The 14,192-nt window shown below is 39.9% G+C and overlaps 1 protein-coding gene across 1 annotated transcript in view; it reads right to left on the bottom strand.

Annotated features, from left to right (window-relative positions):
- The window catches only part of LOC126252178 (carcinine transporter-like), a 46,972-nt gene extending 35,983 nt beyond the window's left edge, over nucleotides 1-10,989 (bottom strand). The window contains exons 1-2 of the mRNA XM_049953048.1: nucleotides 10,766-10,989; nucleotides 6,658-6,897 (exon numbers count right to left, since the gene is read on the bottom strand). Of these exons, the coding sequence (XP_049809005.1) occupies nucleotides 6,658-6,897; nucleotides 10,766-10,989 (464 nt within the window). The remainder of the gene's footprint in view (nucleotides 1-6,657; nucleotides 6,898-10,765) is intronic.
- Nucleotides 10,990-14,192: the final 3,203 nt, after the last annotated feature.

The raw sequence follows: 14,192 nt of genomic DNA, 5'->3' as shown, positions 1-14,192 counted from the left end.
AAGAAAACTCAAGAGATAATAAGTCTTAAGTTTGTACAATGTGTAAATGTCATTAGTCACAGAAATATAAAAAGGTTCAACATCATGATCATTTAAATCGAAAAATAACAATCCAGTATGTAATAAATTAAATTTGCTGTTAGAACATCTGATGTTTGTAATTTTTCAGGATAACTTGGGATGCAATGTTGAAAATGATTAAGTAACCACTTGATTAATTACAAGATTATGGTACGATTTTAGTCAAAAGGTAATAAGCGGAGGTATATCACAGTGTGAAATATCAAATACTGCTAAAGTTGCATATATTTTTAATTGATTTAGAATATCCAACATAATGATGTGATTTACATATGTAGTATTTGCTTTAACTCCTTACAAAAAGATGTACCAGGAATTAAAGTCAGCAAGTTGTTGACCTTTCTCAATGTCAAACACGATTTTGTAGTACACTATAAAAGTCTTTAACAGTATCAGCCTCTTGGAATGAAAATATCAAATATACAAGCAGTCTTTAAATTTCATCAGTTGGAGCAATATATAGATTTAAATAAGAAATGAGAATTAGAGCCAAATATTATTTTGCTAATGATTTCTATATTGTGACGAAAATTAAGTATTTGGTATAACAATGGAAAATATTAGAAATAGAGTTGATATAAAATTAGTATCAATGGAGAAAGTGTGATAAACTTACTACAAATCCAAACGATAAAAGAAGTACCACTTTAATGAAAATCTTTAGGCGACTCATAGGAATGATACAAAAATTACATTAAATAAACCAGTCTTTGTTGGAATGAGTATACTTGATATACCTAATGAACTGATATTTGATTTTCACTACAGAATATATCGAATTGTGTTATGAAGGCAGGGACGGTTATATCTACATTACAAAAATAGAAGATATATATGAAGACATGAAAACGATAATTAATAAATTTGATAATAGTGATTATGCTGAAAATACCATTTGTGGTAATCAACAATCAAACATGGAAGCTTTAGGAAACATGAAACATGAATCCAATGGAAAAATAATGGAGAAATTTTGCGGTTTGAAAGCAAATATGTATGTCTATCAATTTGGTGATAAAACTGAGAAAAATCAATTGCTTTAAGAAATGCATTATTAAAAATAGAATAAACTTAGATTGTAAATATTGTTTGTTTAACAATAGAGAACAGTACAAGAAGATTAATATAATAAAAACTTAAAAACACGAAACACACACAGTTGAAACGAACGAGAATATGTTGAGACTTCATGACAACAAAAAATATGTTTTGGAAAATAAAAATAGATGCATTACCATATGGGCATCACGAATTATAAAAAGTGTATGAAAGACTTTTCTTTATCAATGAAGACTGTGATCAAGAAACTTAACAACACAAATGCCTCGAAAGAGATAAAAAACTGAGAGAATTACAGATATGTATTTTATACAATATTACTAGATATGCAATATTGGGAGTAATGCTGAATGATTAAATATTAGATTAGAAGAAATTAATTCTATGTAACTTAACAATTAGTTAAGGTTATTTTACCAGTTAGACATTATAATTAAAATACTGATTGGGATTTTCAACTAACTGAAAAAGGGCAGTTGTAGCTGAAATTTAAAGAAATGAGAAAGTTAAGAGCAGAAATAATGATTTTCATGATCTGGAATTCACTCTGTGATTTTTTCACGTTTAATTTGTTCCTATCACATTGTGTAATCTTAAGGACAATACCAAATAGCACAGGAACTGCTGGGGCCGTCGGCCATACCTAAAGCCAGGCATAAGAATAACATCAATCCATAATGCTGTCGAGCAGGTGGATTCTGCTCATACTGACTGCTCTGAAAGTGCTATACAATTTTACAGTAGCTTGCATCTGCATATCTGATTTGATTACATTGTTATGAAAATTTGTAAATGTTAAGTAACTGATACTATCTGTTCATGTCTTTAGTGTCTTATCAGTAATTATCTTAAGTATCTTACTACTGTATGAAATACTTCCAAAACTCATGACGATCGTCGGGCTGCGGTTCTGTGTAGCGTCTTTTTTACAACAATTGTCAATAGTTACATAGCACAGCATCATTCTGTTGCCCCTTACATTTTTGCTCCAACGGTGAAATAACTTTCTGAAGGCGTATTTATTGCTCAGATCACCGCAATTTGTAGGGAATATATTCAAGTGTTAAAAACTGCAATTTTAGTGACAATTCATAACGCAGAATTCCACGGGGGCTGTTGTACTAACCAGTATTCTGCTCCCTCCAGTTCTGATCGCTCACAACCCCCCTGCCCACCATGATACGACAGATCCAGGTGTAGATGTATAATTATTACATATAATAATTATGTGCTATTTATGGTTTGTATAACAATTATGTGTCACTTACGTTTATACAAACCAGAGGTCTGGCAGAAAAATAGACTTACATTATTATTAAAATCTATTATACAGAAAAAAGTCTTATTACAGGTTAGGTGAATAGACTATTTTAGAGAATTTGAGACGTTAAGCCACAATATTCAGAAGAGGCAGTAGTCGAATAAGGAGGCCGATGACCAGCGGAGTTTGTGCAGCAACACTCAGCACCAACAGAACAACAAGTGATCAGACGTGAAATGCTTCCAAGGAGATCAACGACCAGCGTAGTACGCACATCAGTGGTCAATGCTCCAGTCACATGTGTGACGTATCCGTCGATGTGGAGGAGGACGACAGGACATTGTCCGACTACCCCAGCATAGAGGTGAAACAAGGAAAGCCAGCTCGTGTGTCTACATTGGTCACGTTTCTGCCCAACGAGAGAAGTATACATGAACGACCAAAGAGTCAGTCGCCGTCCTTGAAACTTCGCGACACCGAATAAGTAACACTCACAAACAGTCATGAGCGGGTCCTTTGAGGAGAGAAATAAGAAACGAAGTAATGTCGCCTGCATGGACAAACTGATGACTAGTCAGCGGACGTCACACTTCGCTGCAACGACTAAGCCGCTGTGCTGATCGACAAAAGAAGATGTCGGTACCACGCCAATAGGTCAACGACAAAGATGCCATCCCTGATGCTCCCTGAAAAAACTTCGTGTTCTACTTATCTAGGTGACTGGTGAGGACGAAGAGACGGCGGCCTCACCAAATGAGTCACCTGTGAACCTAGAGGTTGATGAACTCTGCCAGAAGACGCCGAACGTGAGGGTCGCTGGGTCGATTCCGGTACGGAGCACTCAGCGCCACGCCATAGTCGCTTGTTAATTACGCAACGAGTGAAGTCACAAAGAGAAAACCTCGCCACCACTTGACAGGGTCACGGGTACAGTACTGTGCCACGAATACGCTGCTTGGAGCTCAGCTGCAACATGAGCTGTCGCCGTATCAGTTGTCACTGGAATCTGCACTCTAAGACTCCGTACCGCAGCACTGCCGCGGGGAATTGAGCGAGTTGAAACACTATATTATCTCTATTTTAAATAGTCTTATGTGTCACTAAATGACTGATAGTGGAACCACCAATGTTTCACTCACACCTCAACCACTGAGCCCTTCCAATGTTTTCTGTAGGCTGTCATGACTGTTGAAACAGTTGCTCTTGAAACATTCAATAAGTTGCCTTTCTTCGTTACTGATGCTCCAGCTAGTCGGGCACCCACAATCTGCCCACTTTGGAACTCTGTTAGGTCTTTCAGTGCACATCGACCGAGGCCTCTGGATGCAAATTCGAAGTGTTCTCTACTCGTAAATAACATTCGCTGATGCCTAGTCCGTACTGATTACGCACAGTCCAGCGCAGCATATGTCTTACCGGCATTGTGAAACATCAAACACAATCGTCCCATTACTACCACTGTTCAAATGCTACACTGTGGGTAACAGCGTCGGCTGGGTACACCATCATGGATGTTCGGAACCTATCCTCTAGATCAGTAATATGTAAAGTAAAAGCATTTCCGAAGCTACCCTTCCAAGTGACTATTTCATTCCGTTACGAACGACGTGTTCTGTTTCACCTCACAACAAAACCGACCAAAGGCAGAAATCATCGATAATGAATATTACTTACCATTGGGCGAGGAAGAAGCTTCATCTGTTAGAGAAATGGTGCTCTAAGCACAATGTAAGTAGTAATCTCTGTCGGTGTTTTTAAGGTTACTTGCTAATTTAATCTCCACTGGTTTCTTAGCAACACTGTCCCTTTAGATGGAGATGTTCTGCAACAGTAGATGTGGTTCACTCTAGTACGAGTAAGTGTGTGTGACGCTTGACGCTCGTGCTCAATACACCGGTCACCGAAGGTTCATATGGTATAACCAACGTGTGATCTACCACAGCTGCAAGTAATACGGTAGACAATAGTCACCAGGACCCTAGTCTTAGATGGTGGCCGAAAAATGCACTCACTCCATGTTTCCACAGAATACTACGAACTCTGCTGGAAGTCTTACTCGCATAAGGCAAACACGCCGTAGACTTAGGTTCCGCCGCATTATTTTCAACAATTACCACGATTCAGTAGCCCAACGCGAATCTGGCCTTTCACTATAATCATTCTGCCGAGAGGTGACTTACAGGTGGGCTATATCAGCTGAAGTCTTTTACTGTCTGAGCCGACGTGTACTCTATGAATCTGGGTTTGGCGTACCCCTTCTAGTGAGAGGTGTTAGCCTGAAAGTTCAAAACAGTGTATGTTGGCTTCCTACAAATGGTATAGCAATATAACCCAAACGTTCTCCTCACCAACACGCCACCATTTTTCCACTTCAATCGTGAATTGAATATTCGAGTGGACTAATTAAGATTTTAGAAGATCCTATTTCAATTCTCATTTTTATGAGGTCAAACGGCAAAAGTGTTTAGATATGTCAAAAATCACGCAGGTTTCAATGCCGCTGACTCTAGTTCGCGTTCCTCAGCATCTTCCGCGTACAGACTGGCAGTAAAACGCGAAAAAGTGCTACCCCATCTCAACAGTATCTTTTGCGTCACACAACTGCTCATTCAGTAAAAAGTTTGAGGAAGCCCACAAATGTCAAAATAGCCTCAGTTAACCATAACGAATGAAGCAGAGGAAAGCAAGCGATGAGACAGAGCACATGAAAACATACTACATGAGAGTCGTTCAAAGACAATCTCTGTAATCGATGGCCAGCCGCGGTGGTCTCGCGGTTCTAAGCGCGCAGTCCGGAACCGTGCGACTGCTACGGTCGCAGGTTCGAATCCTGCCTCGGGCATGGATGTTTGTGATGTCCTTAGGTTAGTTAGGTTTAAGTAGTTCTAAGTTCTAGGGGACTAATGACCACAGCAGTTGAGTCTCATAGTGCTCAGAGCCATTTCAACCATTTGTAATCGATGTAAGAAATCCCTTGAGTTCTTAATATGATGCTACACCGACCTGCTAGCGGGCACAACAAAGTAGCAACACGTTTCATTACATGATATGTGGAGCACCAGTGTTATTGACAATAACCCTCAGACGACCACCTTCCCTGTGAATCTTTGGAAGGCCATATAGTTCAGAGGGGAAATCACAGTACCAGTTAGAACTTAGACGCAACCTTACGAAAGGTATCTTTGTTTCAGGAGCCTGTAGGTCTCGTCTCAGTCGTATCTGTCGAGTCAGCACTGAGACTGTGATACATTGGATCAGGCAGTAAACACCCCGTGGTTCGAATATAATTCTCCTTGGTAGCGCACAACATGTGTCTCTTCTAATTCGCATTGCCCTTCGAGGAGGCAGTTGAAAAGCACCCATTTCGACAGTGCTTATAAAATCAACATCTACAAAACCTCTGATCGACTGTGTAATGTTTAAAACTTTTCCGAGCAGGGACGAAGCTGCGCCATCGAACCCTTTCTGCGTGATACCGATCACAGAACGCCGAGATGTAATATTACACTCTGAAGCACGAAAACGTTCGAACTTAGCTGAAGCCGGGGAGTTAAAAGACGAAACACCCAGTCAGACTGCAACCAAGAGGCACGGTCTAGCCAGACCCAAGAAAATGACAGGTGTTTCGAAGTAATCACTAAGTAAACGTGAAATAATTCCTTGGAAACAAATCCAACTTTCGCAGACTATAATAAACCCTTTCATAACCAACAGCTAAACCGTACCGCACGTTGCTTGATGCTTTTAGCGACAACAGAATTAATATCATACATAATTTTAGCAAACGCTGAAACATCATCGTGGCGTCGACACCGTCACAAGAACGAAAATTTACATGGCATTTTCATGATCCTACCGCGATGTTTATCTGACTTCAGCATGTAACGTCACAATTGCTGACGGTATTGGCAAACAGTGTATAATCTGACTTCCACCCGGCTTATAAAACGTGGAGACAACTTACGAGTTTGGAGTTTCATTTACACCGGTATGTATGGAATGCCCAAACTTAACACTTTTTTTAAGTACTCCCGAGTCTTATTTTATTAAGTAGTACAATTAATTATGAAACGAGAATTTTTAATCTAAAAAGAATGAGGCATAGAAACAGGATCATAACTCACTAATAACTCAATATTGTACATCAAGCAATGTCTTCTAACAGTTTGGGACTTGATAAGATATCGGTCTTTTAAGAGCGTAAAAGGGAGAAATCGGTTACAGACTCACATTAAAGATAATGAGTGAACACTTACATGTCGCCTATATACCCAAAGAGCAGTCCCAGAGCAACTCCGAAATTCTGTGCGTAGAACAAGACATCATTTGTGACGTGCTTGCTGTCACAGACCCAGTTCATCTGCGAAGGGACCGTCAGCGAGAACCACGTGTCGTCATAGTCCCAGCCGTGCTGGCACTGCACGCGTTCTTTCTTGCTCCAGTCGACGTCATCACTCTGGTTGTACATCAGGCACTTGCTGAACGAGTCTCCTTCCCTGCGTCAAAAGCAAAGCTTTCGTTTAAAGTGCCGTACAAGACTTTTAAATAACGGTATTATAAGTATGGGTCGCTTCCCTTTCGGCTTAATCATAACGAAAACAGCCAAACTGAAATTCTAGCCAATGATACCGGTGGCTTAATGTTTCTGTATATATATTTGTCTGAATCAAACATTACAAATTTATAACTGTGGACGAGCTGATAAGATAATGTAAACCATTATTTACCGAAACACCAGTACATATACTAGGTCTCCAGAAAAGGGCTCCCTGATTTCAAAATTAAATATCTCGAAAACGAAGATCGATAGAGGAATGCAGTAAACGGTATGTTTATTGTGAAAGCTGTAAGAAGTTTATACAGCAGTTTGAAATAATAGTTACAAAAGCAACTAACAGATGGCGCCGTACGGTGTACAGCTCATAACAGCATACATAAGTGAAATAATCGTATGAAAACAATCTTTGCAAACAATGACATCACAATGTTTTCAAAATGTTCACCATTGGCGCTACAGAGGTGGCGCAAACGAAGAATGAAATTCGCCATTACGGTTCGCAGAGTCTCAACCGAAATGGATTCACATGCCACAGAGATCGCCGATTCAAGCTCGTCCAGGGTGGCGGGATGCTTCGGGTAGACCATGCCCCACAAAAAAAAGTCACAGGGAGTCAAATCCGGCGAATATGGAGGCCAATCCATGTCTGCACCAGTAAATTTGGGATATTCCAAAGCAATGACTCGATTCCCGAAGTGTTACTCAAGAAATCGAAACACTTGTTCGGTCCGATGTGGTCGGGCTCCATCTTGCATAAACCATTTAGTACCTGGTCGATCCTCTAACGCTTGCTGTGTGGCGACAGATTGTTCCAAAATTGCAACGTACCGTGCACCAGTGACGTTTCTCGAATGAAAAAAGGGCCAATACTGCCTCTGCTGCATATTGCAGCCCACATAGTAACTTTAGGAGGATACAGGGGTTTCGCTTCTCACCAATATGGCTTTTCGGAACCCAAAAATCGCCAGTTCTGCTTATTCACGTATCCATTCAGGTGGAAGTGTGCTTCATCTGTAAACCAGATGCAGCCAACATCAAATCCTTCACTATAAATCATTGTGAGCATCTTATTAGCAAAGGCAACCCTTTGTTGCACAGCTCGTACGGGTATGGCCTGGTGCGTTTGAATTTTGAATGGAAACATGTGTAGGCACTTTCTCAGTATTTTCTGCTTCAAACCAGTCTCAGATGTGATTCTACGGACGGATGACATTGGATTTCGCTGAATAATTCCAGAATCTGTGGCGATATTTTCTGGCGTAACTTCGGTTTGCTTGCGGCCGACAAGCCCAACTAGATCATCAGTTACGCTGCCTGTTCGTTGAAATTATTTGAAGAGCGTACGAATGGTTTTCGCATCGGGTCTTTTTGGAACATTAAATCGTGCTTGAAAACTTCGCCTTGTTGCCGTAGGACTCTCTTCTAACCTGTGGTACTCTAGCACCACAAAAACGCGTTGTTCAATGGAGTACATGGTTTTAATCTCTTCCTTCGGTACACTAACCTCCTTTCACGTTTCAATAGTGGAACTGATCGCTCTGGGCTTCGGATCACTATTTATACTAGGCATTACGTATGGCGATTACAGCGCCATCTGTTATCAGCTTTTGTAACTATTATTTCAAACTGCTGTATAAACTTATTACAGCTTTCACAATAAACATACCGTTTACTGCATTCCTCTATCGATCTTTGTTTTCGAGATATTTAATTTTGAAATCAGGGAGTCCTTTTCTGGACACCCTGTAGCAGTCCATAATGTTTTGAGAACTGTTCGGACATTTTGTGCTTGATGGTGTTTTTCAGGAGATTTACAGAAATATTTCACACAGATTTCCAGGAAACGTGTTTAATGTTTCATTTTAACTGCCACACTTACTTCACATGGACTAGCCTAATCTCTGTTTTCTTCCACCATAACTAGGTGCTACGTAAAGACCCAAAAGGACTATTAGTTTTCTGATTCTTAGAGCTGCGTTTGTCGGTGGTAGGTGTAGACTCGGTCACAGATTAAGTCACAGTGTAGACATTAAAATCATTCACGAACTTGACTGTCCAATTTCCACATGCTCATAGCCACCACCTGGAGACATTTCTTTCATGACACTGCCATACGTCTACAAAATTCTAAATCTCTTGAACACAAATGATTCAGTTCTCATCAAAAGGTGCGTTTAAATACTGAAAATTAATTTAACTATTAATGTGATTCACGCAGCATTAAATTTGGTGAAAGCGGATCTGTAGCATACGTTGGCTTCTCTGCTCTATTTGCCGTCAATCTGCTGTATAATTACTTAGATAGATATGGTGAAAAATATTATAATATGTTATAATAATCGTGACGTCCGTGGAAAGTGTGAGATATTCCTGAGGCGCATTACAAATAAACAGAGTCCGAGACTGTAGTACAGACAATTCCAGACGGTGAGATTATTTAAGTATGTGATTCTGCGAAAAGCAAGGAAAGATTTAGACAAACAGACTCTTAGGTTCCAGATATCCGAATAAAAAAATTAGAAAACTCGTCCTTTTACAGCAGTAGTAGATTTAAAAGTCATTAATCAACATCAAAATTCAAAACGAATGCGAAAGAAAAAGATTTCTTCCAATGAAACTCAAAACAATGATTCCAAAGGATCTAAATGACTTGAACCTATGAGACTGGACTTTAGTGTATAGTGTGATCATGGATGGTAATGGAATGCATTGTTATTCTGGTTCACATTGGAGCTGTACCGAATCCCATGGAGAAAGAGCTAAGTTTCATTTTAAATCAGAATGAGAAGTGAATCTGAAGGTTTCACTGTGCGTAATCGCAACATTGGAAAATTAATTTAACCTACATGACTGTGAGCGATTATATTTTCAGTGCTTTACCTAAACCAATAGCATGTAGCACTCTCGCCAACAGGTGTGCATCAACATGATGAGAAATCCATTGACGACCACACAATTCAGCAGAACCAAGACAATACAGACTACTTACTGAGCGAAACCACGCTTAAGTCATAGCGAATTCATGCAGCATGTGTTTGAGTGGCCGTTGCAAACCTAAGAGCTCTTGCAACAACTATCACGCCTCATGACAAGCCAAAGCGCTACACCAGACAGCACAACATCAATAACAGTGTGTCAACACGAGTGTCTGGATTAGACAGTATAGAGCCATGTTAATCTGTGGATGGAATGTGTCGAGGTGGAAGCAGACACTTTACAGTATGTGTGTATGGTATTTTGAGATGTTAAACGGCCATGATTCAATATAAAGAAACAAGTTAATCGGAAAGTGATATCAATAGTCTTTATATACTTCAGAATTTATCCTCCAATGTTGTACGTCTCATAGTAAAGGTACCAGCTCAGATTCATTAGGAAAGCAGTTCGTGTGTGTCGAAAGAGTCATAATGACATTCATTTGCACTTTTCCGGAGAAGCCGGAAAACTTGAATCTGGATGTTTGTACCACTATCTTTATTCTGCGTTTTCCGAATGTGTATCCAGCAGATTAACAACTGTATCGCCTGACAAGAACGTCGTTGAGAAACTGGAAAGTCTTCCTACAAAAAGTACTACTAACTTGTGGTGGCAGACTACTAGGACACTTACTGAATATACTCGAGCAAAGGTACTAAAATTTTAGCCCAACTTTTACGACCACGGTTGTAAAAACATCACATTACATTACTGCACGTAATGTACTACTATTTGGCCACACGGAAAATGGCAATTTTAAGGTATCAAGTATGTCTCACATAAGAAATATGTACATCTATCAATTACATAAATTTTTATGTAAGTCTTACTTAGGGATTGTGAGATTTTTCCACTCCTCCAGCGACATGTTGGCACTTTTTCTGCCAGGAACGTGGCACCAGTGATCAGGAGTCTGCATTGCAAGATAGAAAACATTTACGCTTATTAGGTTCACACATGGGCCGATGAAATTGAAGACGATGTTGAGCCTCGTCTGAAATTTTCCTCTTGATCCAATGGAGTCGAGCACTTCTTCAAAAGCAGGCACGACCATGGCGTTTATGCTGCTCGCTGAAATCCCGGAGACTCGCTGAAAGCAAATATCACGCCTATAGACTAACAGTATCTATGTAGTTCTGGTTTGTTATATTTGAATAACCGTTACAGAAGCACACAATCCCATGATTACTGTTCAAAACATCATATCAAAGAGGTCACAAATTTTCTCCACACACGCTATCTGAAGCTAAGCGTAGAAGGAAGTGATGCTGTCGTAACTGATTAACTAGCAACGATTATGCTAAGTCTAATAGTGAAATTAGTGAAACTAAAATTTTACATCACAATATTAATATCAGGGTTTTAGTTGCGACCAACTGAATATTTCTGGGTAAAATTCGTTGTTCGTTCTGTGTCTATCGTCCCACATGTAACTCAGCTCTGTCCAGACTGATGTATAAGCGATCATCAATCTTTTAAGAAGAACGTTATGGTTTCACCGCCAAGAGCTGCAAAAAATATTTACGTATTATAACTGCATCAGTTATTTCATATTCTGCAAACAAAGGGAGAGATATTACGAAATTCATTACATGTTTAACTGCTAATACAACGCAACCTGTTCTACATCTTGAGGACAACTCACATAATAAGGTGACACACAATTCAGATATCTAAAGAGCTTACATGGCGATATGAAATCTATGGCGTAGAATAGCATAAAATCCGTCGCAAGACATTAAAAATGTAGTATCTTGTTTTCCCCTGACACTGAAACAGAAATACGTTGTGTAACCCCCAGATCGATGTATAATCAAAGTTCTGTGGATACCACAATTAAGGTTTACATTATTTCACATATACAAAAATATATCAACATATGTGAAAACCATTCGTTACTCTCAACGAATGTTGTTTAATACATGTAACGTACCCACGTAAATAATGCACTACTACAGGAACCACGATGTACGTAATTACACTAGAAGGAAAAACGAATTTCATTACACCGCATTACGATTGTGTTTAGCACAAAAATGGGTGATCAGTGCTGAATCAAAAATTTTTTATCACTTACCCAGTGATTAAAATGTTTAACTGAAGCCAAAGTAAAATTTCAAATGGTTCAAATGGCTCTGAGCGCTATGGGACTTAACATCTATGGTCATCAGTCCCCTAGAACTACTTAAACCTAACTAACGTAAGGACAGCACACAACACCCAGCCATCACGAGGCAGAGAAAATCGCTGACCCCGCCGGGAATCGAACCCGGGAACCCGGGCGTGGGAAGCGAGAACGCTACCGCACGACCACGAGATGCGGGGTCAAAATAAAATTTGATAACATACTGGAAATGATTGTACTTCACAACTGACAACTGCTTCTATTCCATAGCAGAATTTATATTTTTGTAATGTGTATAAGATGGTGGGTAGCGATGTTGGCCCACATATCTCACATATCTTTTACTAAAAAAAGAAAAGAACCCTTACAAATGTGGAGACAGTAAACATAGATAAACAGATAAAAATTGATTAGTGATGTAAATGTAAATGATTGTGATTTATCGTGAAAAATGAGCCTTCACATATGAAACTAACTAATTTTGCTATAGCATTCAACGCATAAATTCTTAAGAAGATATTCATAACTGTGACAAATTCTCCTAGTTATGTATGATACACCACGTGTAGAAGTTAGGATATTAGTTACAGAAATCGTAGCATAACTTTTATTCCACTGGTAAATATAGATCAGCTCTGTAGTCGCCAGTATGGAGAAAGCTTCCACACTAAAGAATGGAACCAGGCTGTATACATAAAATAATGACTAACAGTTTTTGGTACATTTGCTCATAGGTGATGCAATGTTGATTAAATGGTTTGTAGACAAGAACAGACTTGACAGCAATACAGTTTTTATTATTTCATATTTTGCCAATAACACATCTCGCCTTATTTAAGGCAATTTCAGAGTGCCCTACAAAGAAAGCAAGAACAATTTTAAAAAATGGCAAGAACCTGACTTAGAAAAACTTTGAACTAACGAAGAAAATATTAATTCCAACATACTGGCACAATAGGTGTTAGACACAGGGTGTCATCCATGCAAATATCTTAGCGGGAAGACATCGCTGACAATATGTTATGAAAATTACGTGTGCCAGTTTAAAATAAAAATAAATGGCCTACAATAGCTGTTAGTAACCAGAAGCCAGCGACAGATCTAGTCCATCGCAGACACCTATACATACATCAGAACGAATAAAAAACCTTAAAGATGCAAAATATTTATAAGTACATGGGGAGTTACGTTTAAAATACATAAAAAACCTCAGTCAGTAGTCATTATCGAGTTTTAAGAAACTTCGAGCAGTGCTCTATTAAAAAAAAAGGGAACCAAAAGGCAGACAAAACGCCATTAATGGATAGTAATCTGCTTATGCCTCTAAGCTACATACTTCAAAATGAGGAGGCAGAAAATTACTTGCAGAGTATATAGCGCTGTCCTAACGGCCCCGAAAATAGGTTCAGGTCTACAAAAATGCATCAAAAAACGTAAACAAGTAAGAAATGCCATTTTAAATTTTCTGGCCGCGCAGGCAGTACTTGATATTGGACCACAAGAGTTTTATAGCTGGTGTGAGCCGCTCACAGCAGATGGCGCTATGGGAAGAGAATTAGGACAGTGTTGCGTATAGCCAAACGTAATGATGAGTAACAGAAATTAACAGTGTAAAAACAATAAAATTCCTTATTAAAATACACTCCTGGAAATGGAAAAAAGAACACATTGACACCGGTGTGTCAGACCCACCATACTTCCTCCGGACACTGCGAGAGGGCTGTACAAGCAATGATCACACGCACGGCACAGCGGACACACCAGGAACCGCGGTGTTGGCCGTCGAATGGCGCTAGCTGCGCAGCATTTGTGCACCGCCGCCGTCAGTGTCAGCCAGTTTGCCGTGGCATACGGAGCTCCATCGCAGTCTTTAACACTGGTAGCATGCCGCGACAGCGTGGACGTGAACCGTATGTGCAGTTGACGGACTTTGAGCGAGGGCGTATAGTGGGCATGCGGGAGGCCGGGTGGACGTACCGCCGAATTGCTCAATACGTGGGGCGTGAGGTCTCCACAGTACATCGATGTTGTCGCCAGTGGTCGGCGGAAGGTGCACGTGCCCGTTGACCTGGGACCGGACCGCAGCGACGCACGGATGCACGCCACACCGTAGGATCCTACGCAGTGCCGTA

This window comes from Schistocerca nitens, chromosome 4 (assembly GCF_023898315.1).
Source record: "Schistocerca nitens isolate TAMUIC-IGC-003100 chromosome 4, iqSchNite1.1, whole genome shotgun sequence".
Lineage (NCBI taxonomy): Eukaryota > Metazoa > Arthropoda > Insecta > Orthoptera > Acrididae > Schistocerca > Schistocerca nitens.
Note: the sequence above shows the minus strand (reverse complement) of the source record. Positions and strands in the feature narration are given on the sequence as shown.